This window comes from Theobroma umbraticum, unplaced genomic scaffold (assembly GCF_002168275.2).
Source record: "Theobroma umbraticum cultivar Fairchild unplaced genomic scaffold, ASM216827v3 scaffold_56.0, whole genome shotgun sequence".
NCBI lineage: Eukaryota > Viridiplantae > Streptophyta > Magnoliopsida > Malvales > Malvaceae > Theobroma > Theobroma umbraticum.
In genome coordinates this window covers 8909076-8935835 of record NW_018397256.1, presented here as the reverse complement: position 1 = coordinate 8935835, position 26760 = coordinate 8909076, and the positions used below count along the sequence as shown (strand labels likewise).

At 35.2% G+C, this 26760-nt stretch overlaps 5 protein-coding genes and 1 long non-coding RNA gene across 12 annotated transcripts; 4 read left to right on the top strand and 2 right to left on the bottom strand.

Annotated features, from left to right (window-relative positions):
• The first annotated feature begins 6 nt into the window (after positions 1-6).
• On the top strand, positions 7-724 carry LOC110411486 (uncharacterized). The gene is made up of 2 exons (XR_002444775.2): positions 7-154; positions 270-724. It is a non-coding gene; the product is annotated as an uncharacterized LOC110411486 (long non-coding RNA).
• Positions 725-2127: 1403 nt separating this feature from the next.
• LOC110410538 (aspartate aminotransferase, cytoplasmic-like) lies at positions 2128-7572 on the top strand. Of its 3 annotated transcripts, XM_021420278.1 has the most exons (14): positions 2128-2400; positions 2688-2759; positions 2880-2941; positions 3031-3114; positions 3269-3368; positions 3475-3595; positions 3835-3998; positions 4136-4273; positions 5018-5139; positions 5549-5643; positions 5944-6064; positions 6821-6911; positions 7087-7123; positions 7270-7572. In XM_021420278.1, exons 1-12 carry the CDS (start codon positions 2347-2349, stop codon positions 6903-6905), a joined length of 1218 nt encoding a protein of 405 aa, XP_021275953.1. In that variant the 5' UTR covers positions 2128-2346; the 3' UTR covers positions 6906-6911; positions 7087-7123; positions 7270-7572. The 3 variants fall into 3 exon arrangements, with proteins under 3 accessions (XP_021275953.1, XP_021275952.1, XP_021275950.1); XM_021420277.1 differs by lacking the exon at positions 7087-7123 and having other exon boundaries at positions 7270-7571; XM_021420275.2 differs by lacking the exons at positions 7087-7123; positions 7270-7572 and having other exon boundaries at positions 6821-7041.
• A 174-nt stretch (positions 7573-7746) lies between these two features.
• ROPGEF8 (RHO guanyl-nucleotide exchange factor 8) lies at positions 7747-10977 on the bottom strand. The gene is made up of 7 exons (XM_021420934.2): positions 10554-10977; positions 10209-10325; positions 9810-9964; positions 9597-9671; positions 9232-9498; positions 8827-9147; positions 7747-8743 (listed from the first exon to the last, which is right to left on the bottom strand). The coding sequence occupies exons 1-7, from the start codon at positions 10801-10803 to the stop codon at positions 8363-8365; spliced, it is 1566 nt and encodes a 521-aa protein (XP_021276609.1). The 5' UTR covers positions 10804-10977; the 3' UTR covers positions 7747-8362.
• A 4407-nt stretch (positions 10978-15384) lies between these two features.
• Positions 15385-20172, top strand: LOC110410651 (uncharacterized). Of its 4 annotated transcripts, XM_021420463.2 has the most exons (6): positions 15385-15750; positions 15907-15935; positions 16348-16418; positions 16512-18302; positions 18449-18593; positions 19268-20172. In XM_021420463.2, exons 4-6 carry the CDS (start codon positions 16515-16517, stop codon positions 19906-19908), a joined length of 2574 nt encoding a protein of 857 aa, XP_021276138.1. In that variant the 5' UTR covers positions 15385-15750; positions 15907-15935; positions 16348-16418; positions 16512-16514; the 3' UTR covers positions 19909-20172. The 4 variants fall into 4 exon arrangements, with proteins under 4 accessions (XP_021276138.1, XP_021276136.1, XP_021276139.1 ...); XM_021420461.2 differs by lacking the exon at positions 15907-15935; XM_021420464.2 differs by lacking the exon at positions 15907-15935 and having other exon boundaries at positions 16345-16418.
• A 134-nt stretch (positions 20173-20306) lies between these two features.
• LOC110410652 (dynein light chain 1, cytoplasmic-like) lies at positions 20307-21529 on the bottom strand. 2 transcript variants are annotated; one of them, XR_002444678.1, is made up of 3 exons: positions 21256-21529; positions 20831-21097; positions 20307-20556 (listed from the first exon to the last, which is right to left on the bottom strand). XR_002444678.1 is itself a non-coding variant. In XM_021420466.1 (2 exons), the coding sequence occupies exons 1-2, from the start codon at positions 21391-21393 to the stop codon at positions 20954-20956; spliced, it is 282 nt and encodes a 93-aa protein (XP_021276141.1). In that variant the 5' UTR covers positions 21394-21529; the 3' UTR covers positions 20307-20953. The 2 variants fall into 2 exon arrangements, 1 of the variants encoding a protein (XP_021276141.1); XM_021420466.1 differs by having other exon boundaries at positions 20307-21097.
• A 2341-nt stretch (positions 21530-23870) lies between these two features.
• LOC110411108 (protein CONTINUOUS VASCULAR RING 1-like) lies at positions 23871-26715 on the top strand. The gene is made up of 3 exons (XM_021421130.2): positions 23871-24362; positions 25241-25293; positions 26089-26715. The coding sequence occupies exons 1-3, from the start codon at positions 24216-24218 to the stop codon at positions 26279-26281; spliced, it is 393 nt and encodes a 130-aa protein (XP_021276805.1). The 5' UTR covers positions 23871-24215; the 3' UTR covers positions 26282-26715.
• The last annotated feature ends 45 nt before the right edge of the window (positions 26716-26760 follow it).

Below are 26760 nucleotides of genomic sequence, written 5' to 3'. Positions count from 1 at the left end.
CAACAAACAATAATTAAGTTAACAGTAATTTCATTTTCCTTCAAGTCTCTAATAGTTTGGTTACCTTTTTTACCTTACGGGTCTTTTGCCAGTGCCTGTTCGTGATGGCCTCTCGATACTATCGAAGGGTTCAAATCCTGCTTTCCATTTCCAGGTGACTTCAGCTCAAACAAATCATCTATATTTATAAATAAAATCTTCAATTAATAATTCCCATAACCCCATTTTCATCAAAGTTTAATTTAGCTTTGGTCTGCTCATGTTCGCAGCAAGGAAACAAAAAACATGGACGGAAAGGCTTCTACAGAAAACCATTGCACAGTGCTGATATCTTATCTTTCATTCGACGTGCAAGAAGATCAGCAGCATGAGAAAAACTTGAAACGGGAATCCATATGTTTCTGTTGCTACTGCTTTTATTAGCTAATCTTTTGTAGTGGTACTCATGGTTTGTTTTAGGTAGAGATATGCTGAATATTCCCAATAGGGGGACTGGAGATTTCTTGTAATATATTTCAAGGTTCCATAGATGAGGCAGAAATGTCTTGATTAAATGTTCATATCTATATAATTATGGGAAGAATTATTGCATGTAAGGTAGCAAAGACAGTGAGCAAAGTTGGGTTAATTTCTGATTGGAGAAATAATCGGTACTTGGAAAATCACAGCATTGTAAATCTACGATAAGATTTATGATTAATTATAGGTTGAGTGTTTTATTTTAGTTCATTTTTAATGGCATTTTGGAGCAAATTAAACGGGAATTAGTTGTAAGCATTAAGTGTCTAGACATAATTTAATGACACAATAGTTAAAAAAATTTTTAAATTATTTAAAAATATTTAAATAATTTTTATATTTTTATCACGTTTAATCAAATTTTTATATTTTTATTTTGAGTTAAGCTCTCATGTTTTTATTTTAAATCAAAAAAGTTTTTATGATTAATAATTGACTTAATTAAAATGTCATTTGTCATTCTATATCGTACTAACATATTATATTAATATGATTATATAACATTTTTCATCCTCCTCACCAACATTATGTAAGTAACTTGTAGATGTAAAATGATAAATAGTATTTTAATTTATAATAATTAGTCAATAGTTAATCATAAAAATTTATTTGATTAAAAATAAAAAATATTGAGATTTGATTGAATATAATAAACGAATAAAATTTAAATTTTTTAAAATAATTTACGGATTTATTTAAGTATTATACTTAATTTAATTAATCTTTTAATGATTATGTAAATGTCAAAAATTATTGTGAAAATGCAATTAAAGAAGAGAAATTATTATGAAGTTGACCTTAAGAGAGCAACAAAATGTCAAAATCGATGACAACTAAAGATACCAAATTTTATTAAACCGATCTTATTAGGCGAAATGTTGACATATTTTATAAAGTTTATTTATACCTTTTCTTTCGTAGCTACTCCTTTAGTTTCATAATTAGTGTTTCAATTTGACATTTTCAAAGTCTGATCATTTTTTATTTTACCAATAATTACTAATTAAAATTTTAAAAAATAATTTTTCAAAATTATGAATAAAGTAGTTTTCAAATATATATTTATTAAAATGTAATTTAATCAAATATTTAAAATAATTAAAGTTAGAATTTAAAAAATTTAACTAAAAAGGGGTTAAATTAAGAAGTATTTATAAGACAGGGGAAGTGCTAGTTTATTTTAATTATAAGTTTTTGTTAATAAATGTTTTAAGGTATTTTTGAAAGTTACAATATTAGGAAATACTCTTTTATATATATATATAAAGAAAAAGATCAAAAGAATTTATTACATCATCTACGACCATGATATGCCTAGACTACGAGTAATGTTCTTTATATAAATTAAAAACAATTGTATTACCTATACTCATAAAAATAATAATTTAATACAAAATATTATTATAAAATAATTAGCTTGAAACATACCCTAAAAGCTCTCTTTAAAAAACCTTTAATTATATTCTAAAAAATATTTTCAGTTTTCAGTTATTGCGGGGGGGACCCATGAATCCACGTAACACCTCATGCTCGTCGCGGCATCAGAGCATGTGGTGGAGGCTAGTCTACCTAACATTTGAAAACAAGGAAAAACTTTTAAAAAAAAAAAAGTCATCGAAGAAAGAAGAAAAAAACCGTTGGAACAAGTGCAGCACTGAGAAAAGCACAAGCGCCCACAGTTCAGGATATTTAGGCGCCCGCTGTTAAAGAAACTCCTGAAACCAACCTAAGAATCTCAGCTTATAAAAGAAAAAAAGAGCCCCTCCTTTACTTTCTCATTTCTCAACTCTACCAAAACCCAGAGAACACTTCGAGTTTACGAAGGCAATGGATTCAGTATTTGCCGCCATTGCTCAAGCCCCCGAAGATCCTATTCTAGGGGTAACTCTCCCTCTCTCTCTCTCTCTCTCATTTTGAACCGATCCTCTTCGTTGATCGAAGCAATAGCGTGTTTGATCGCGGAAATCATGAACTGTTTGACGAATATAGCCAAGAATATCTCTTTTTTAAAAAAAATATTTTGCGTGTTGTTGTAATTTTGAAGTTTCATTTTAGATTAACTTTTTTCATTTTCCCTTTTTTTTAATGATTAGGCGAAGCTTCCTTTGTTATCATATAATGATATGATTATTTTTTGGTTATTCTGAATATTTTATTGGAACAAATAGGTGACTGTTGCTTACAACAAGGATTCAAGCCCGATTAAGTTGAATTTAGGCGTTGGTGCTTACAGAACTGAGGTTTTTTTTTTTTTCAATTTTTTTCTTTTTTACCTTAAAATATTTTCTCAATTAAAAAATTGATCAATCTTCCTTTTTAATATGATGTTGATTATGTTTATCTGTTTATGTCAATAACAGGAAGGAAAACCCCTGGTTCTAAATGTAGTTCGAAAAGCGGAGCAGCTTCTTGTTAATGACCTGTACGCTACTCAAACCATTCTGTTTTTCATGCCCTTGTTGCGTTTTGGATTGTTTTGTAAATTTGTTGATCATGTATTACATTTTTCAGGTCAAGAGTCAAGGAGTACCTTCCTATTATTGGTCTTGCTGAGTTCAATAAATTGACTGCTAAACTCATTCTTGGTGATGACAGGTAAAGAAAGGAAGAAAGAAAAAAATAATTAAAAAAAAAGCTGATTTGATTCAGTTGAAATTATTTATAAATGGTTGTTTAGTTCTTTTGCAATTCCTGTTGTGTTTTATTGATAGCTTATTTGATGTTTTTTGGTCGTTGCTTTTCTGGGTAGTCCTGCTATTCAAGAGAGCAGAGTGGCGACTGCTCAGTGCTTGTCTGGTACTGGTTCCTTAAGGGTTGGAGCTGAGTTTCTAGCAAAGCATTATCACCAAGTAAAATGCACAATCGTCTTCTGTTTTTCATTTGTTTTAGTAAGTTGTTAATTGTTATTATTTGAAGAGCAAGTAATGCTTACTTTGCCTACCTTTTGTTTGCTAGCGTACCATATACATTCCACAGCCAACATGGGGAAACCATTTAAAAGTGTTCACGATGGCAGGACTGTCAGTGAAGACTTACCGCTACTATGAACCAACAACTCGTGGGCTCCATTTCCAAGGTCTGAGTCTATATTATGAATGAGTTGCTTCTTTTAATAAGTTAATTCAATTCAACGGTCCTGGGGGAACAAATGAAGTCTTCAATAATTACAGCTTAGCATAGGTTTACTTTTTTATTGCCTGTTTTTGGTTTTAAACTCCTTCATACAAGTTCTCTGTGGTTTACGGAACCAATGTCTTGGTTTTTAATTGCCCTGGTATGTATACTAATAAAAAGAACGGCACTTTTGGGTAACAGGCTTGCTAGAAGATCTTGGAGCAGCACCAGCTGGAAGCATAGTGCTTCTTCATGCATGTGCTCATAACCCAACTGGCGTTGACCCAACTGTTGAGCAATGGGAACAGATCCGGCAGTTGATAAGATCAAAAGGGTTATTGCCTTTCTTTGACAGTGCTTACCAGGTAATTGTCAGATATTGATTAAAGCTATGTGCGATTTTGTTAAAATACTGCATAACAAACTCCATAGATGTTAATCTTATATGTTTTAATAGGTTATACAATGGTTAATTAACTAAAACTTGAGTCTGACATTCCAGGGATTTGCAAGCGGTAGCTTAGATGCAGATGCACAGTCTGTTCGCATGTTTGTTGCAGATGGCGGGGAATGCTTTATAGCTCAGAGTTATGCAAAAAATATGGGACTTTATGGGGAGCGTGTTGGTGCTCTCAGCATTGTAAGATGCTGAACTTATAATTCTTGAGCAATTTCTTTCCTTGTGACTAAGTAAATGCTGGGGGGCCAAATTAAGACCCAAATCTTATGGCTGAAAACTGTAACTCTGACAATTAAGCAGAATCATCCTTGACATTCACTAAGACTTTTAATATATAATCTTATAGGTAAAAATAATTTCATCTTCTCGTATTGACTTGTCTGCCAACAAACTATGTCTGAAGTTAAAACTTTCTCACACACTTTGGTTCAGATACAACTGATATTCAGGATGCAGACCTCTTTTTGTTTTATATTAAGTATGGCATCTTTCCAGCAGTCTGGGAAACTGAGTGCTCTGCTCCCTTTTGCTCGTAGCTACATCAGCATAGGAGTTTTAAATCATAATTGGTTTTTAAAGCATGATAGTCAGAATTGTATCCCATCATTTAGATTGAATCAGCTTTAAACAATTTAAGTCCACATTTATAAGAAGAATTCACATAATGGTGTCTATTGCTGTGTGGAAATTGCCAAGTTTTTTCTTTTTCCCCACTTTTTGGAATAAATAGCTATGGACAAACAGCATTTTTACAATATCTTGGCAATTATTGAAGATGATTGGTTTACTAGATAGCCACTAAAGTGATTTTAAAGGGAAAAGTTATATTTTACATTTTAATTAGTGGCAATGCTTCCATTCTTTCTTTTACTTTACATGAACTATCGCCTCTTGCATAGAATATAATAATAATTTTATTAACAGGTCTGTAAAGCAGCTGATGTTGCAAGCAGGGTTGAGAGCCAGTTGAAGCTTGTGATTAGGCCCATGTATTCTAATCCACCTATTCATGGTGCATCAATTGCAGCCACCATTCTCAAGAACAGGTAAGTCCCTTTTGTGGTGTAATGAAACCAAACTGTATTTAGAACTTGTTAGATGACATGGAAACTAGAAAATCTGTAAAAGTTTCTAGGAACTGGAATGGACAGTTTGTCTTGGTGTTAGAGATTGAAGAAAAATGAATGTTAAGATTCATAAGACATTCCGAATAAAAGAATTATCCTTTCAAACAATGATTGGTGCTTTCTACCCAATGGTGACCACTGCCCAAATCTGTAGTAATAATTAGACAAAGTATACATGCATTTATATGTACAATTTTTGGGGGCAATTTTTTTATCAATGATTTTCTTGTTGGACTTCGATTAAGTAACTACTCAAATCAATTTAACTCACTTATGGACTGCACTTTTAATTTTTCTCTTTTACATTTGTTTATATTTTTCTTTGCAGTGATATGTATAATGAGTGGAAGATTGAACTGAAAGCAATGGCTGACCGGATTATTAGCATGCGCAAACAACTATTTGATGCTTTAAGGGCTAGAGGTTTTACTTAATCTTTTCTTCCTATGTTCTATTTGTGGTTGTGCCTTTCTTTTCTTAGTTTTCCTTTAAGCATGAAATGTAAGTTTGATAGGTATGACTTATGAGTCGGTCAACATTTATTATATCTGTCAACTTACGAAAGCCTTGTTTAAGATCTTGGTGTCTGCTGACCTCCTTTATAATATATTGACAAAAACTGTGCATATAGGTTTTTCAGGTATTTTCTTCACTGTTATATGAAGTCTTTGGTGTATTCACCAAGCTCAGAAACCATACATGTGTCTATCTCTGTTTTGGCAGGCACTCCAGGTGATTGGAGTCACATTATCAAGCAGATTGGAATGTTTACTTTCACAGGGCTGAACAGTGATCAAGTTGCTTTCATGACCAAAAAGTACCACATTTACATGACATCTGATGGGTAAAAAGATCTGTTGCTTGTTTATTTCCATCCCATTTGTTGAGTTTTTTTCTTCTAAATATTCTTTGAGGGTTCGGTTTGTAGTTGGTTGGCTAAGAAGGTTAATTTCCTCTCTCCAAAATTCTGCTTGTTGCAGTGAAAATTGTTTCTAGACTAGAAAATGATGCCTTGAGATTTGTCTTCCCGGTATTCCTGCATGAGCCATAATCCTAATCAATTATGAGATCATTTGACATCAATGTGATAAATGTTGTATTATGATTTAACATTTTCATTCAACATGAAGAGAGCTTCTTTACTTCTATGATAAAGTTGTTTCCATTTGAATTTATATGGCTTTGTAGCGCTAAGAAATTGAGTTGTTGACATACCTCCCTAAAACAAGTAAGTACATATTCTAGTTGTAGTTTGGTATTCTGTTCCTCCTTTAATTCTAGAGATTTTTCACTGCCCTTACTTCCATACCTACCTAACGACCATGTCAAGGACTTACATTTAGAATTTTGGCTCTCTTTTGTTGCTTCATTTACTGTAGCCCTAAACTGGAACCTCATTTTCATTGTTGATTTTGTTATTTAATGTGCATTGGGAAGCCAGAAATGGGGGCTTCTGAAGTCGTATAATCTATGTACCATAGAACTCATTTACAGTTGCCAAAGATTGTCTTGCTTGCTAATATCAATCAGAAAGTGTCTAATTTAACTGACATCTTGCTAATTATAGGTTTAAAGTCATTTTCTTACTTCTTCTTTGCAGGAGGATTAGTATGGCAGGTCTTAGTTCCAAGACGGCCCCTCATCTTGCAGATGCTATACATGCTGCAGTCACCGGTGCCTGTTAGAAACAGGTGTGAGATTTATGTTGCAAGGACATTTGGTTATAGTCCATCTATGTGATGGTTTTTTCCCCAACCTTTTCAAGCAAATACTATGATTTTCCGTAATAAACACTTAACTGGAATGCAAATTTCGGATTTTAACCCAATTTTGATATTTTGATTTCAATGTCTAACATGTTGCCAGAGGCATCGTAAGCGGTTATCAACCGTTTGCAATATAGGTTTGTTGGATTTCTTTTCCTTCTATTTTGCTTAGTTCGGCAGGTCATTCTTTAAGAACAGAAAACAACCCCTTTTTCGCAATAACCTTTCTAAAGGGTTATGCGGTACTCTAGTATTTCTGAAGGGTTATTATACTTCATTGCAGCAAAATTATGTCTTCTAATTTCCTCTTCCCGAACCCAAGAGCGGACACGAATTGTTGATCTACTGAAGTTACTCAAACAATTCTAAGAAGCTTGAGCATGTTTCTTTTGTGGCATTTGGTTCCTTCGTGTTCAAACAGCTCGGAGAAATGACCCCTCTCCTGACTCCCAACTTTATGCTGTTTTGGTAACTGATGCTGAAATTTTGAAAAAAAAAATGCAAGTTCTTTTATTGGGCTTGTGAATTTCTTTTGCCTGTTTGTGGAAACGATACTATCTGAAAAATGATGCAAAAAAGAGTGAGAAATTTACAAATAAAGCAGGGTTAAAGGAGGGTTAGAGAGCAAAGTTAGGGTTCCATTGCATGTTGGAGGCAAAACGTTACGTATATATATCCCCAGATCGGATAATTGACAGTAACTAGAGATCAACACAGGCAGAAAGCAGTACGCATATGCATCAACCATCATCTAGGTCTAAGCATAATTGGTTCAACAACTTTTTAAGTTTTAATTGTTATCAGTTATTCATTTATACAGGTGTTAAGAATCGAACATATTTGATGTGAGGGAATCGCAATCTCATCGATTTAAATTCACTAAAGTTATATATCAAATCACATTTAAAGTTCATTTCACAATATCAAGATCTTACTAATACAATTTAGGAGTTTACATCATTAGACGGGTTAGCACATATTTTGATACCAATTGTTAGATTCATTCACATATTTTGATACTAATTGTAATGATTCAGACTCATGCACCCTTGGTCAAACCTAATCCACATAGCCGTTAAAACCTTAAACTCAAATTGTTGGTAATAATTGAATCACTCTTTATATAGACTTTAAGAATCGAATGGGAGACGTGGTGGTATATCAGTTACATAATCACTTCCCTGACCAAATCGTGGAGGAAGAGCAATGTAAGTTCTAGAAAGTTACGGTCCCAATGGAATTTTACATGGAGCTGAATATATATACACAAGGTAAGGTCTCTAACTATCTATATTCCTCTATATCTTTCTCCCCCTCGTTCCTTTTCTTTCCCTCTTCTTCTACGTCCTCTTGTTTCCTTTGTTCTAACATTCCGATTATAAATCACGAGCATCCGGACTTCTTAGGCCATTCAAGTTTTCAAGCTTATCTAGATATGAAGCTTTTTTTGGGGTGGGACTTAATGGAGGCTTGGATGTTTTTTTCTCATTATCACTTTTCAAGTGGGTTTCTTGATCACTTGTGTTACACCTTGCGGAACCAACATCCCAGCCCATAAAATCTGAGAGTGTTGGTGTCTCTGAGGTACTCAACCTCGCTGCATCTTCATCTGTGTTCGAGGACATGTCGGATCTTGCTGGCGATGATGTTTGAGTAAGCGAATCGGCGTAAAGGACATCCTCAATTCTTGACATGACTGTATGGGCCAAGCTCTCTAGTATCCTTGAATAGCTCTCCAGAATAGCTTGTCCTACATCCTGTGAAGTTAAAATGTAAATAAGTTTATCAAACTTGAATACATTGAGGAAAATATAAAAACGCGGCTGCAAGCTTTCTGTACCCTGTTGTATTGGATCTTTGATATATCAAGCGCAGACTGTGGAAGCCCTGGGTAGTGCTGCTTGAGTAAGAGTAGGATAGTCTCTGCCCTCTCTTCAAAGAGTTCCCTCTTTTCCAAGCTGACACCGGAGCCCCAAGAAGACCTTCCATCTTTCTGGTTCATCTTCCTCTTCCATATAACAATAGAGGCCTCAATCCTGTTCTTAAGGTCAAGCACTTTGTGTTCTGTTGACAAGTCCATGGTTGACAGGAATTGCGCGGGATCAAAGTACTCCACTGTGATGCTTTTATAGATTGAATCACCAAGGCTTGCTCTTCCATTCTACATACACATGATGTAGAGGATCAAGTCAAAGCTACAACAATTCTATAAGGTTTTTAATTGATGGGAGTTTCATTTCTTTACCTTGGGGAGGGAATCGATGTAGCTTTCAGGGACCTCCATTTCAGATAGGACATTTGCATTGATGGTCATAGCTGCTTTTAATACCTGGTTGACAGACTCCTTTTGAGACAGCAGCCATCTTCGTGACGTCTCTGATAGCCCATTTGCAGGAACTTTAACAATCGGATGCCACCATTTGTCATCCCTCTGGCTGTTTTCATTTTCTGGATCATCATTTTTGGACACATACCAAAATTCTTTTTCTTGTGCAAAGTTGTCAAGGGTCTCCTGTTCATTATAATTCGATCAGCAACCGTGGTGTTAATCTTTGGTATATCATCAATTGATTTCATCAGATTAGAAACCAGAAGGATAAAGTTACCCACAATAAGCAATGTATCCAGTTTGCGCAGACCAGGTATATTCACCAGCAGATCGCCCCTTTGTTTAGTGACCATGATCTATCAAGTTGAAAACAAATTGTTGGGAGTTAATATGGTGAAATTGTAACCAAGGTGCGACATTGGAGTAGCTGTTTTAAGAACTATGACTCCTCCTAATATGGCTTGAAAAAATATACATGAGAGAGAGATACCTACCTCCATGCTTGTTCCATCCTTCGATTTCTGTTGTGAAGGGACAAATTCAACAATGTGATCAGTTACAGATAAAAGCCAATCAATTTCTTTTCTCCACCTTGCTTTCCTTTCTGGAGCCATAGGTTCTAATTTCCCTTGTTCTCCAAAAATCGATGCTGCATTATAATTGGCCAAGGCAGAGATGTGAATGAGAACGACCGTCAGTTAGGTGCATTCTTGTACTATAATAAACTGGTAAAGTATGTACCAAAATACTTCCAATAGGCTCATAATTAACAGTATTATTTTGTCATGAGGTGAAAAGGAAAAGCCAAAAGGTTGCGCCATGGGCGTTTCTGAAACCAGTCGCTTCCACATTATATTTCTACATGGAAATTAGATTTTAGACAGGAAGTCTACCTGCCAGGTTTGTCACGGCATTTGACAAAGCCAAAGCTGAAGAAACACCTTTTCCACCTCCTGACATATCTTCACCCAAAAGCAACTTGGCAAACCTTTCCTTCATCAGTTCCATATCTGTATCAAGGGACAAAACAAATTATTAGAAGGATTACTAGCATGATCTCAAGAGAAGAAAGACAGAAACAGACAGAGATTCACCCCGTTGTTTTTCATATGCAGGTTTCACATTGCAAATCACATATGCAAATTAGCTCTCTTGTTCATAAGTGGCAATGAAGATAAATTTTTATGGAACATGAATTGCAACTATGCTAATCAACATAGAAATATGCTGAACTGCACCTGATTGTGGCCTCTCCTGGGGATTTCCGGGCCTAGACTCTCCTATATTTTGGTGCTCCATCGATTTTTCTTCTGCATTTCTTGTGTCGATACTCCTTGATTGCAGGCTATCATCAACATTCTCCTCATTATCATCACCACCATCTGGGATCAGATTCTGCTGCTGTCTTCCTGAATTCTCAAGCATTTTCCCAATGTGGAAAGATCTCGAGCTCTGAATGCTGTACCGACGTGTTAATGTTCGAACCATTTTCGCTACAAGCTTCTCTCTGTGTTTCTTCTTTGTTTAGCAACAAAAACAAAGAAGAAACGATGGTGAAAATGATTATAAATAAAAAAGAGAAAAGTCTCCTTCAGTTTCTAGTTATAACAAATATTATATTCATTGAGTTAAAAAAAAATAAAATGAAGCAAAAAGAGGAGAACTACCGCCTTAAAATGAGAGGCTAAAGATTGAAAAGAAAGGGTTTATCTGATTCTGCAGGGTTAAAAGAGATTGAGGTCGAGGTGGTTAATTCTTTTTTCTGTTTTTGCAGCAATGGAAATGTGGGGTGCATGTTTTCAGAAACGAAGCAGCATAAACTGTAAACGACAAAGATAGTCATTTTCAAGAGCTTTTGTCTTTAAAAAAAGTCAATTTTTGAGAGGTCAATGCTGGCAAAATGCCCGGGAAAAACATACAAGCTTAACCGCTTTAACTAACTTTTTCTCTCCTTTCCTCTCCATTAAAGTGCCCTATTGAAGCAAAATTCTGTTCAGGTACTTTGGGCAGAGAATTTAGAGAAAAATAATATGGTCCCCGAACATTTATCGTTTCATAAAATTTGATCTTTATGAAACATATTCCCTGTCTCTCCGTGACTGATACATCCTAATTATTAGAGGCATAGCCTCGTGGTATTAGGACCTAACCGAGGGCCAAAAGACCAAAGAGCAGGATCCTTTCAACAATTAAGGGGCACGAGGAAAGATTCAATCAGGGATAAAGTATTTCAGATTTTAGATTTTAGTCAACCAAGATTTTTTTGCAATGAACATAATCAAAGAAAGAAATCTAACGTTGAAGATTGAGTCAAAATAACTAGAAATCTTGGGGGTATACTGTGAAATTAACCAAGGAACCAATCAAAGGGTTCTTAACTATGATTTATAAATTCTTAATCATGATAATTTATCTCAACTATTTTTAAGTTTTAGAATAACCATCGAGTAAACAAGACAGAGAGAGAGAGAGTGTGTGAAAGAAGAAAAAAATGGTGAGCAACGAAATCTCTCTGAGTAGTGAGGAGGAGGCTGAACGACACAGAAGCGTGGAGATGATAATAATAACAGCCATGGCCAGGCCAAAGCCAGCGCCATAGAAGCAAGCACATATGTGAAGAAGAAATGATATTGGGAGCCTGCAGCTACTCAGTTTGAACTTTCTTTTCCTACAATCATTGTTTGAAGAAAACAAAAAAAAGAAAAGGAATGCCATCTTACTGTGCTAAGCTTATTGACATCTTGCTTTATTAACAATGATCAATAGCAAAATTCAATGATAAGTTTGGTAAGTAACTAATTACATTATCAAATTGTAGCAAGTTCAATCCTATACTTTCCTCATAATTAAATTTTGAGTAATAAACTATTAGTAAACCTGAAATTTACATGAAAGTGGAGGCAGGGCAATGCTCACTATCAATTAATTGCCTTACAACAAGACAAAGTTCATAGCCAAATTGCAGCATAGCACTACCATTAACAACGAGCACAAGTTTTAACCCACTAGAGGAAAAAATATTAACCGACTAGAACTCTGGATGGCTTAGCTTCCAAAGATAGAGTACTTGATCTCCCTGGATTCTTCTTAAAGCCCTTTCGTTAATTAAACTTTCAAAAATAAGGCAAAAGGTCATCATCCTCCATTACTGCTACTAATTTCTCAGATTCAACATTCCAACCCCATCCTTTTCTTTTCCAAGAACAAATTTCCGTGATGGGAAGAGATTAAATATCCACCACCGACTTATATTTTCGACATTATTATTGTCAAAGTTGTCATCAATGTTCCTTTCACCAAACATTTAAATTTTTGACCAAGTCTGCTACCAATTAATGTCTACCTAACAAGATTGTGAATTAATTGCTACAAATTTGGAAACCCAACATGGCTGCAAATGTCCAATTTCCACATACCTTGTTTTGTAAACGTCAGCCATAATTTGTTTATTCTTATTCAACTACTATGCAGTACATTACATTTAATGGAGAATATGTCAAAAATATTTAGACTAAAACTGTTGAATATAGAGTTATTCGTAGCCATAGAACTTATAGTTAAGTAGGAAATAGTGATCTAAGATCCCTTCTCCCAATTAATCCCATGGAGGAGGGCAACAATTCCCATGGCAACAGCTTGAGAAAATTGGAGACAACTATGAGACGAGACAGAGTAACTTTGTCTTCATATTTCACATGCCCCAACATCAAAATTTGTATTTGCATAAGCAAAATAAATGGGGGTATATTTTGATTGTGAGGCATTCCCTCGTGTTTCCTTTTTCTGAAAAGCTTTTGGGTCCAATAATGGAATATAATGTCGGGAAATTTGTTGTTGATTTTTGATTCAAAAGATTTTTGGTTGGATTTGATTGCGTTATAGCTTGACCTTTTAGTTTCTGATCAACAGGTTGGAAGCTTTTTCCTAATCATCAATGTCCCATTGTCTATACTAATTTTATTAGTCACTTTTGGCACAATTATTAGAAGCTTTTTTAGCAAAAACGCTCTGCTGTAATTACATCACAAAAAACTACAAATATTTTAAGTTGGAGGCATGTGCTCGCAGCCCCCTTAAAGGGGAAGTGTGATGTAATTCTGAAGAGCATTTTGATGCTTGATTGAAGGAAATCTTCTCGTATTTTATGCTGTTGAATTATTGTCATAGGGAATGTATAGCCCCAGTGAGAAACAAACAGAATTCATAAAAATTCCTACCCTCAACAAGAATTATTATAGGCTCTTCTTAATCTTAATCAGTTGTAATCAACACTTAATGGATCATATAAGCAGCACTTGCCGAAAAACATGGCATAAAGCTAAGATGACATTGATTTGTGAAGGATTTTGCACATGGATGCAGTGAAGATTCCACCTTCAAAGAAGTGCAGCTGTTCTTCAATATTTAATGCATTAGTTTCCCTTTTATATATATATATATATATATATATATATATATATATATATATTTTGGGAGGTCTCAATGGGAGCTAAGAAGCTGATTCAGGTCATTGGCTCATGGTCCAAAATGGTATATCTATCATGGATAACCTGAAAAAGCCAAAAAAAAAAGAAAGAAAAATTGTAGGATTGAAGTTCAGAGGAGTTTCTGATGATGATCCGAAACGAATGTCACCTTTGCCTTTTTGGCTCAGCATGGGCAAAAGGGTTCTGTCAATTTCATTTCAAGTTGCAGATAACTTTCTTGGCTGAGTCCAAATAGTAAAAGAAGTTTTGAAATTCAAACCATTGCTTAGCCAATAACCTTTACTTGAGCAGCGGCCAAAAGTAGAGGTGAGGATTCAATTACATTTATGATAGGCACCAAAAGTAGAAACACTATATGCAGATAGGCATATGTATATGCTGCAAGAGTCCCGTGACTGCATTAAACTGCTCAATTTTCAGCTCTTAAGATTTTTTCCCTGCTCACTGAAAACCCAGTTAGAAAAGGTAAATCTTGAATCAATTAAAGTTCATTTAATTAATAATGTGAAGGTGAGAGGTGATTTAGACATGGATGCAAGTGGTTTTCTCAAATGGTTTAGGAAAAAACCACTTCTTTGATTCTTTTCCCTCACCTCCAAGGCACTGAGCTCATGATTTCCAGTGAGAGACCACTTTAATGTTAACATTGTGTACTATGTTAAAAGGCTGAACACTTTGGTAAGTGACGTAAATGAAAAAAAAAAAGAAGGAGCTGGAGCCTGCTCTGAAACAAGTCCAAGATTCAAAGGCTTGACTCTTCCATTTTGGCAAACTGTTACAGATATAAAATTGAAAGCCTGCACTGTTAAATATTCCACTTTCAAAAGAGTTAGGTGTCTGTACTGTGAACCACTTGAATTTGTTTCAGTTTGGTTCAATCGAGTATACTTGCCTATCACATGAATATAAAGTTGTGAAGGATGTTAGGGTTTGTAGCCAAAAGCACAGTTTCTTTCCTAGGTAGTGAAATCTCAAATCCATTGAGGCTAACACTATAGGCTTATAGAAGTACTGATTAGACGGTTGCTTAGGCCTTTGTTTCAAGATTACCAACAAGTAAACCAAAATTTTGGGTCACTCAAAAGTCAGCTGATTGGAGGAAAAAAAATTTTGGACAAAGATTTGAAGTTTCTGAGCTGTAATATTTTCACCCCTTTTTTGTATTTCAATTTCTTTTGGAATATTAAAAGTCAGCTAGTTGATTCTTCTTTATCCCTTTTCCTTTTGCCAACACTATAGTAATACTTTTTTCCTCCACAAGCATAACACGTTTTTAACCTTGACAATGTTATACTTTTCCAACCAAACCAATATATATATATATATATATATAAAAGAAAAGTTACATCTGTAAATTTCATTTGGTTTTGTTTATTTTGTAAAAGTAATTTATAAATTACAAAAATATTTTTATGGTTATAATTTGTTATATTACCTTTAATAAGTGTTTATAAATATTATTGAACATTTTTTTAGTTTTTACAATTTTTTTTCTTTTAAAAAGGTGGGCACGCGAAACGACCATAACTGAAATGAAGGTAGTTACCGATGAAGTTAAAAGAGGAGAGAGAGTGAGAGAGTTTGTAGTGTGCAAAACTGACCATCCCTTCCCTCCTCGTGCCTTTTGAACGGATTCGTTTCTTTCTCTCTCTCCCTGCAACACGCGTACGAAATATAACTAAAAATCTCACAACCCCCATGAAATCACGCCGCTTCTTAATCTTCCTAAACGATCTTATTATCCCCCATTTTTTCCCATTAAACTAAACAATTATAAACTGTATTTTGAAGACTTTTTCTTTATCTATCTCTCTTTTCTTTGCTTTGGAAGAAAACCAGAAGGCTCCTCTGCCCTGTAAACACTCCTTCACTGCTTCACAAAGTCAATGCACCTCGCAGCTTTTTCTTTCTCTTTGGATCTGAGTCTCTGCTAGCTCAGTTGCTGCAGGTCTGCACTCCCTGCGTAAATTCTTGGGTCTTGATTGTTTTTTTGCTTTGTTCTTTTCTTCTTCTTCTTCTTTTTTTAATCTGCATTTTCTCATCTGGGTCTTCTTTCTTTTGCTTCTTTTGGGATGCTTTTGTTCTCATTCTTGGTTCTGAGTAGAGGGTGAAAGATTATACATGGGAATTCAGGTACTTGTGCACGATAGACTGAATTTCCATGGAAAAATGATTCCCTTGCCTTGAGTTTGTTACTGTTCATAAAGTAGATGACACGTTTGCTTTGTAATTTTATATCCTTTATCAGTGATGTAATGAGATTGTGTGAGGTAATCTTGCATGCTTATTTTTGGTCATACCATGGAAATTCTTTCTTGCTCAAATCTAGCACCTCCAGTTTTCAACACATGTCTCCTGGATTTATGATCAATACTAGTTTTAAGGATCTGTTTGGATAAGAAATCTCTGGAGATGATACAAAAGCTAAAGTTTGACACATTCAGAGAGGAATGGAAATTTTTTTTCATTTTTTAATGGCATTGCTTTTGTTTATTAGGGCGGCAACTGATTGAGGTTTTTGCTTATGTTGTTTCCACTGAAGCAGAGACGTACAAGTGTTGTTTTTGTCTGTTTCAGATAATCATTTGGGAAGACTGATTATAATATCCCGAGCATGTAAGCATCATCTCATGAGAAACTTTTAGTATTGGCGGATTTGGTCTTTTATTATTTGTAAGCATCTGATTTTATAAATATTTTCGGTTACAGAATATGCCTCAAGACAGTCTGAGATCAGTTGTCTACAGATCATTTGTTACCTGTGATGATCCAAAGGGAGTCGTAGAGTGTGGAACAATTAGAAGGTCCAAAAGTGGTTCTGAGAAGATGGAGCATAAGAATGAAGGCCGGAAAGCACGGAACAGATCAAACCGATGTGCGGCGCGTAAGGCAGAAAAAGAAGAGTTGGTGACTAAAGGGGCCATGGATGAACTACATAGCTCATCTTCCTGTCAGCTCTTGGAGGTTTCAAAAGGAGCGCACAAGCTGAATCAGGTAATTGACTCATGGTCCAAAGGGCTATGGTATGATGGGCATTCAAAAGATATTGCCAAAGATTTGTTGAAAGGAGCTCTTGATTTGCAAGAATCTCTACACATGCTTGGGAAATTGCAAGAAGCATCCCATTATATGGCTAGGTTGAAGAAGAAAGAAAAGGAAAAAGGTGATAGGGTGATAAATGATCAACTGATTCAGAGAACGAATTCAAGCGCAGATGAAGAGCAAATTCACCCAACTAGATTCCAAAATCCACGCCTTTCCACTGATGGTTCTTCAAGAGATTGCATTGAGGAGCTAAGGAAAGTGATCAGAGACAGCCTAGCTAGGCAAAATCTATTGCCAAATGTAAATGCTGAAGAAAAGAGATGCTTCAGTAGAAGATATTCGGACTCAGCTTCAGATATCCCATCTACCAGCTCGAGCCAATCTTCAACGGTTCAAACCGACAACTTTACTTCCATGGATTCATCTATCTCGTCAGCAGCTCTAGAGAAGAAGGCAAGAGGGCCAAGTTTGATTGCAAAGCTTATGGGCCTAGAAGAAATACCTTCAAAACCATTGCAGACAATTTCACACAGAGAGCTGGATAGCAAGAAGATTTTCAGTCAACAGAGGCCTATCTTTGAAATTGATATGCCAAAAGGAAGGAAGTCTCAATCTGTTTCTCAGAAGGAAGATCCAGAGAGGAGGACGCTGAAGGACATCCTTGAGACCATGCATTTTAAAGGACTTCTGAAAAGCAACTCCATTAAACAGATTAAGTCTGATTCCCATCAGTTAAGTGATTTGTTTTCTGAACAGATGTTGGTTAATGATAGCCCACCTATTGTACTCATAAAACCTCGACATGGTCCACACCTGCAACCACAAGAAAAGTTTGTGCCAGCGTTTCAGGAGGAGAGAAGCTCAAACGCAGAAACTAAGCTCAAAAAACTAAAAGTAAAAGAGGAGCCTCCTTCCGGAATAATTGACTCCAAGAATAGAGGTTTGAACTTCAAGGATATGAGCAGAAGAGTGGAAGCAGAAGCGGAAGAAACTCCTGTCAAAAGACTTAGCCAGCAGGAAGGTGCTAAAGACAGCCAAGAGAAAGAGACCAGACCAGCGAAAAAAGAAGTAAAGACTAAACAGAAGCTTTCTACCAAGATGAAAAGTTCAGGTCCTGTAACTCAGCCATTGCTGAAGAAAGAGGCAAATGACAAAAAAATTGATAAGATACCAAAACCTGCAATAAGCAGCAGGAAATCAGTTGAGAAGGAGGTTGCAAAAGCAAAGAATTTATCAAGGCCTAAAGATCAAGCTAAGGTTACTACTCCAAAGCCTACTAAGCCTGAAAATGGATTGAATGTTACAAAGAATAAAGTTTCTAGTCAACGAAGTCCTACAGCTAACTCCCACTCTAATCGCACACCACAAGCTGTAGTTCGTGGTCCTGGTGATCGGAAAAAGAGTCCAGCAAAAAAGGAAAAGGCAGTGAGCAAGGCTCCAGCAGCTAAAATAACTGTGAGTCGTTTAAGTTTACATTCTGCTGTTATAATTCTAAATTTTGTTAAACAGCATGTTGAAATACGATATTTGAAATGCCTCTGCTACATGCGTTAAGCTATGAAAAAGGATTGAAAATTAAATGCAATTTATCTTCTGTTCAGGCTGAGAAATTAGAATGCAAAGGAGGTGACAAGAGGATTGATCTTATATCTGAAAAAGATACTGTTTTGGAAGGCTATAGCACTGAAACTGCAGATCAAATTCCTACGAAGGAGGCAACAGAACACAGTGATATTCAGATTGGAGGTAATTCCCTTTTTGACTGAAAATTTATTAAAGCACAGTGCTGTAGTTGACATAAGTCAGCTGCCATGTGCTCAAATTAGAGATGTAAATGCATACAGACATGCATTTCTGATGTAATTGCATGTAGAATGCATGTCATAATTAAATAATTGTGTATTGATATTTGCTGATTGGCTCCTTTAATGCTGACATCTCTCCACTCCAACAAGAACTTTTAGGGAAAAAACTTTAAAGCAATAAACCACGTAAAATTTTAAAAGCCACCATCATGATAAGGTTCATGTCTTCTAACTCAAATTGGCTAACCTTAAAAGAAAAAACATGTAGCTTGGGAACAAACTTCAGTTGATACAGCACAAGACATGCTTTCATGCTGTAGTTACTAAAAGAGAAACTTATGGGGGATTGAATGAGAAAACATTCTAGGATCTCCAAAGTCATAGTTGGAGTTTTACCTTTTCTTCACATAAATTTTCTTTTTTCTCCATTTTGCTGATATATGGTATTTGGACTCAACTGTTAGCTGCCTTTTAGGTAACCATATAATGGAATGTTTTCTGTTGAATTGAAAAAATACGTTCTAATAGTTTAGTTTAGAAAAATGTACTGCTGTACGTTATGTGCAGAATGTAGATGCTTACCTAACAATTTCTTTTCTTTTTTGTTTCTTTTAGAACACCACGATAAGAGCGAGAGTTCTGTTAGTGATGTTATTCCGGTGACTACTGGTGACCAAAACAACATTGTACCCATTGGAGAAGTTGATGATGACCCTATCATTCCAATTGGAACCGGCAATGAAAGCTTCATGATAGGGACCAGTCTAAAAGCTTTGCTATTGAGCAGTCCAGCTTTTCTCAATCATGCAGAGAAGCTTTTTAATCTTAATGTGAATGTCCCTACAACTCCACAAAAATTTGGCATCAGTGACTTTACAGATGCCAACGCACATCTCTCGTTGGATTGTGCAAATGAAATTGTTGAACGAAGAAGCTTTCCCGATGCTCGAATGGTCTACCATCCGATATTAACCCTGGTTGGAAATTTCAAGAGTTATATCTGTCTAGATCATTTGTTAAAGGAAACTTGTGATGGGGTTGAGGCTCTGAGAAGCTATAGTGAACTTGCTGGTGAGAACTATCCTACTGATACTCTTTATGCAATGCTGGAAAGAGACATAAAGCGCAGTGAAGTCCTAAGTGCAATATGGGACTTGGGTTGGAGGAAAGGATTTTCTGTGGATGACACAATGCAAGTAGTTGTTGACATAGAGAAGCAACTATTGAGCGGGTTAATTGAGGAGATTTGTGCCTAAGTTCTGCTTTACCAACTTGTTAAATGGTTCAACAAATGCACAGCTTCAAGAAGTCAGTGTTGGAGCACCGTAAATAAGCTTTTCTTTGTTTGACAAAAGGAGGCAGAGTTGGAAGTCTTAGCCATATATCTCGGATTCAAAATTAAATTTCAAATGTGAAATTTTCGTTGCTATTAGTGACGCATGTAAATTGAGATTCCTGGCACCTCAGTGTATTGATATCTAGATAAATTGAAATCTGTACATAACCCAAGTCTTTTCTTCTTTTCCTTTCTTTTTTAATACGAATTAGACATATCACATATTTCGTGAGTACTTTCTTGTTAAATACATCATATGACCTAATGTAAGTGTCTTTGGATGAAAATATTCTTCAAATTTCATAAGTCGAGGGCAAGTAAGAAACTTAAATTTGACCCAAACCAAAGAAATTTGCCCATTTACTCATTTGGACAAATATTCACTCAATCAACCATTACTATACCTCCATATTTCAAGCTTAAATTTCAACAGGGCACGGCAGCAAACATTGTCTTATTCCATGCTTGACTGACTCGATCCCTTTTGGCAATGACAGCTACTCAAGCCTCAATCATACATCTTTATTCATCATTTCTTGGGCTTCATTTCTGCCAACTGCCAAAAAGTCTATGGGAAGCAGCTTGCCCATTGACAGAGACAACCATCATAAAACAAACAGCGGGTTTCTTAATAACAATAATTACATTATTCTAATTTCATAGGGTATTTCTTTTTATCACATGCAGCAGAAAATGAAGAATTCCTTACCCTACTTCTGATAAATTTGCAAAACAGGCAAATTTGGAGTACCCTGCCTCTCTATCCATTCAGAATATGAAAGACAATGACTTTATAACTACTAGTCTACCATTGAGCAGAACTTTTGGTAGCAGTATCTTACCGCTGCACATTTCTGCTTGTACCCTGAATCCTTGATGGGCAATAAAGCTGGTTTTGGTATGGCAGGCCTGGCTGTCTGCCCTTTGGCCTCCTCTCAGACTCTTCTTATCGTCGCACTAGTACTTTATGAAGATGCTCCCTTGAAGATAAGGAAATTGAGGGTCCCCAGAGCAAAATAAACAAAAGTCCCTTTAGTATGAGTGAAGAAGCATCCAAAGTTTGAGCCTACCACACATTGCCATCCACTCCCGTATTCCTTGTCAAATTCCTGAAAAAGTTTCCAAACACCCACCCATCTAAACAAATGAATATAGCTCCAAAGATGCACCAAAATCAAGTTCGGAACGCCATCTTCATTCAAATAAAAGTAACAGTGTAGAGAATAACGAGTAATGAATATAGAAAATACTACTACTAAATTAATACCTTCTTGATGTGGGCGGCAATTGAGATGCAGTCGGAAACATCATAGAGATCAAGAGCTTGAGAAGCAGAAGCCATGGCTTGGCTTTGCATCTTCTCTGACATGTCTGTCTCTTTTATCATAGCTTTGCCTTCCAGCATCTCCTCTCTGCTCTGCCCTTCTCTCCCAAGAATCTCACAAAGGATTCTGTTCCTTGGTTCTATGAATGTGTCTTATGACGTTCTGCTGTTATAAATATGAGCAGAAGGGCAAACAACCTTAAAACCCCGAAGCTTATGTGTTCCACAATTATATAAGAAATGAAAGTAAAAGAGTTTACTGTTGCGTATGAATTCGAGAACTTTTCCAGATGGGCACGTAACCCAACCTTTTTTCTACACTTTTTTGTCTGCTTCGTCACGGCTTTTTAGACTTCCTTTCCATCCAACACTTTCACACGTTGCCGATGAGAATGATTCAAAGACCTCACCCCATCCAATCACCATGCTAATTGTTAACCACAAGTTGTACTTTTCCTTTCTCACACTTATGGATAACCTAATATAGCACAAAATGAATTTTACATTGGCAACACTTTACCCAATTAAACTATATAGCATTAAGTTAGTAAATAGAACGTGTAACTGGGAAATAAATAAAAATTAAATATAAATGATAAAAAATGGAAAAATAAAATATGAAAGGTTTAGCACCTTTCAAGGGGGAAGTTATTTTATGAATGAAACATATAAAAAGTGGACGATGGATGCCTGATTGAAAAAAAATCCAATTTGCTAATCAGCTGCCGGCAGCAGAGATGGTCAGATTTTTAATTAGCTTATAAGGTTACATATTATTAGTATTAAATTAAATTAACTTAAAACCACCCCTGGACTTATATTTATTAGTAATATAGTACATATTTGACAAGTTAATAGAAACGGCCATTGACTGTACATGTCTTATACTGGACTGGACGGTCAAACTGACGTGGCGCCTGCTCAATGGGCGGTTGCCTAACGAATGATCAAAAACCAACGACCACTAGGATTTCACATCTTGGTTGACTTTTGACTTTTATCCACCGGTTACAAATCCAACATTTTCCGGTCGCCTTCGTCCGTCGGTTTGTTTCAATTTCCACGTTCCAGACGACGAAGAGTGAAGACGTAATAGTTCGGACAAAGGAAAATTCAAAAAAAAAAGAAAAAGAAAAAGAGAGAGCCGGTAATTTTGGGTCTATAAAGAATGTCTCTTTGGGTCAGAAGAACTGGGCCTGTTACAATAATGGGGCCTGCTGTCCGTATAACTGTATGGGCCATAGATTGGAAGGCCTCGTAGCCCAATCTTCAATATTAGAAAAATTTTGAATCCTAGGTGTTATTTTGAATTGTTGTTAAAATTTTTTGTCTTTTTTTTCTATTTTTAAATGTTTTGTTAGCCTTAATTATCAAATAACAATAATTAATACCATGATTGGTTATTGTTGCTAAATTTTAACAATAAAAAGATGAAGAACGGTAGTGGTTAAACTATGATTTATCATCATTAGCTCAATAGGTGTTTTTCTTTTTTTTTTTTTAGTTAAGGCTCTTTTTAAGCTCATTAAAAATATTGTTAATAGGGATCAACCATAACTCGTAGTAGAAACAAAACAGGTTTCCAAAGTTTTCAAAAAAAAAAAAAATAGTTGTTTCCAACCATTTTTCTAAATTTGATTTTGTATTCACGTAACTGTATTACGCATGAATAACACAAGTCCTCCTTGTAGTGTACTTTGTATCACTGGTTATGTCCTCTATCTTTTGATCATAAGCATCATTTCAAAATGTAAACACTATTATTTAAATTACTTGATTATCAATTTCTTTACTTTGTTAAAATGCTTCATTAATCAGTACCATTGTTGTTTACAAGTCAACTTTTTTTTTCTTAAATATTACAAAAAATACTAAAACTAATAATTATACACATCAATCTACAAATTTATACATTTTTTAATTAATTATGAATTGAAGGGATTGATGTCAGGTATCACAATTGAAGCACTTTCTTCGAGGACACAGAGAAGGTCGCGGGAAGGAAGAGATTTCAATTTATGAGTTTGACTTTTTTGAAGGTATGATCACTGACCAACATGATGTTTGTCTTGGTCTTCAACTTGAAAAGTTTCCTAATTATATTTGTTGTTAATTAGAACCTATAAGGTTTCTGAATTGTGAATAATAGTCTTCCCATGCTTTAATTTTCACATTAGCCTTTATAAATAAGAGCCTTTTTTTTTCATAATTTTACTCAATAATTGAAATCATATTTTAATCAAGGCCATGCTATAAAAAAAATATAAAATAATACTATATAAACTCATTAGGAAAAGACCTTTTTTGTATTTCTTTTTTTTTTGGGTTGGATGAATAATAATCTATTATTTAATTATATTTCTGAATTACAAATGTGGCCTTTGAGGCAAACTGCTGGCACCCGTAGTAAGCGTGAACAGCTCATCCCCAACGCAACCACAGCGACGGGTACAAACACAGTTAAAAAATTAGCCCCAAAATCCAAACAAAAGCTTATCGGTTAAGCCCTTATTAAGCTTAGATTAATCCGCCTTTAAAACTTATAATTAGTGCTAAAAAACACCAACATCTCCTTGAAAAATCCTCACATGCTACAGCTCTGACCTCACCCGTCCCACGAGTCACGACCCGATCCCTCTGTCATTATTTTACTGTATTATTCTTTTTTAAAAAATATAAATAAATTATTCAAAAAATAAAAAACACGGAAAGCAGCCAAATTGCGGAAGCAGATTTCAAAGGGCCCTCCCTCAACTCCAAATGTACCAAAATTGAAACTCTTCCTGTTTAGTGTTATTTTTTTTCTTCTTCTTAACTGATAAACAGCGAGTTGAGATAAAGGGTAGAAGCGACCTAGGGTTTTTGGATTATTGAGGAGGGGATTAGCAGCGGCGTTTCTGGCGATGGCAGATGAAAAATCGACGATCGTGATGGCGAGTAGAGATAGAGAGATTAGGGATCGAGAGCTTCTAATCCCGGTCGCTGACTCCGTCCATGATGATTCCTCCAAACCTTCTTCTTCATCTTCTTCGCATCACACGGGCCGCGAGGTTTCTTTTTCTCTCATTTTTCTTTTTTTTTAATTATTTTTTAGACTGCGTTTTGGTTGTTAATTGTGGTTACATTTGTCATTTTATTCGATTTGACTCGGCCTGCAGCTACTTTTGTTGCTAATTGTAGGATTGTATTTAAATTTTGTAAATGAATACTTATAAAATAGAGCTTAATGTGATTTTGTGTGAAAGAATTGGATTTTTTTGTCTTATTCTAATAGAGGAATCGGGTGTTTCAAATTGATTTTTGAGTGAGAAATTATTGATTTTAAAAGGGGCGTGGAAATTGAACTGTTTTGTTGTATTTGACTTGATATTCTCATATAGGATTGCAGCATAAATTACTGGAGGTGTTAAAAATGAGGAAGTAGTTTTCTCTTTCTTATTCTTTTTTTTTTTTTTTGAAAAAGTTGTTATCAGAAGATAACACCATTTGGGAGATATAACTAAAATGATGGTTGATAGGGTTGTGTACAACATTGGTGATATTTAGAGGCTTTGTAGTTCTTACATAAGAATGTATCTGTGATTTAATTTTTAGCTTGAGATGTTGTGTAAAGCATGTTAAGGCACAAAACATGAGATATATAATTCCCTTTATCTTTGTAGTCAATCCCTGTTGTACATGCCCTCGAATAAATTAAGGATATAGAATTTGAAGTCACCCTTCCGCTTATGAGACTTGATGACACTATTTTTTCTGGTTGATGGAGTGGGTAAAGAAAATCGCTATGGTTCCTTATGAAAGCTTTCAAAACAAATGTTTTCAGCCTGTTGCTTGTATGAGAACTGTATGCTTATGCTTGTATGTACTCTTGTAACAACGCATACACATTTTTATTTTTAATTTTGCCTGACAAGCTTGTTTTATGCAGACCTTTTATAAAGTTGTCAGGAGCTGGGCTTCAAAGAAGTTCATGACAGGATGGTAAGTGGCATTCTACCATCTCCTTGCTTTAGATTTATGATCTCATATGGATATTTTTGCAATTAGCCTCTGTATATATTTAATGATTTGCACAGCTCTACTGGTATCTCCTAACAGAAAAATGATCTGTGCGTGCCTCCAATTCAGTTCCTTGTCTTATGTCCTTGATTGGGAGTGAAAATGCTTTCACTAATGTATCAAACCTAAATATCTTTGTTTAGCTTTCACTTTAATTATAATTATAGTAACTTTCAGAACTTTGGGATTGTTAATTTTTGGAATAAGAGATCAATTTTAATGCCTTAAAAATTTTCACAAAGTAATTTGCTATTTTATAGACAAAGTGCTTGCTGGAAAATAAGTGTTTCAGTAGATCTATTAGGATGCATTATTCAGGCATTATTCAATATAATAAGTTCCTCCCTTCACAACTGCTATCTGGGGAGAGTTATGTTGGAATCTTGATCTGAGAAGTGAAATGGAGGTAACAGATTTAATTTGTGACCAGCCTGAAACCTCCTTTTATTTTCTCCTTGTTTCCACCCTTTTTCTCCTCATAAAAGTCTCATCAAATGGTTGGTTGTCTTGAAATTCCTCTGCTACTTATCTATCATCATACAAAATGGTAGTTGTTACCATCATGAATTTGTGCTAACCTTTAATTTGATGAATTCAGAAGCTTAGTAGCTTTTGTTTCTAATAGCGAACATATGTTCTTGGAATTTTATCTAAGAGAATTTCTATTATCATTCACGATGCTGTCATAGTTGCTGCTGATTCATTGTTGTTTTGCAGTGTCATTCTGTTTCCTATTGCAATCACTTTCTACATAACATGGTGGTTTATTCACTTTGTGGATGGCTTTTTCTCTCCAATTTATGCTCAACTTGGAATTGATATATTTGGTAAGCATCTTGTTTATTTATCAATTAAAAACATTTTGTGGCCCTTCTCATCTAGACCTGTGAACTTGTTGCACGATTGTTAAATCGTTTACTCTTTTCCCCCTTTTATTTGACCCTGGAGTTTGTAAACTCGTGTTCTCTTTCCTCAAGGCTTCTGAATGATGAGGATTATAGTGACCTACACTTTTATGAGAGATTGTGACAACAGCACTGATCATTGTGAGTGCTAGGATGTTATTGTAGGAAACTGGAGGAATCATTGGTTATCGTCCATCATCTTTGCTGAAGTTGTTCTTTTGCCTGCAGCCTGTATAATACTTATTAGTACTATTCATATCAAATTTCTGCAGAATCATACTTTGATAGTATGGAAAATTTTGTTGGGGACAATTTAGCCTAGGACAAAGTGCTTCTTATTAGATTATAGTTTTACGTATCTTTAACTGGATATCTTGCTGAATATGATATGTACTGCTAGAAAACTAAAATGATTTTTCCAGAGTGGCCTTTGGTAATGATTTTCCCATCACAGATGTACGTTAATATTGATCTTTTTCATTTT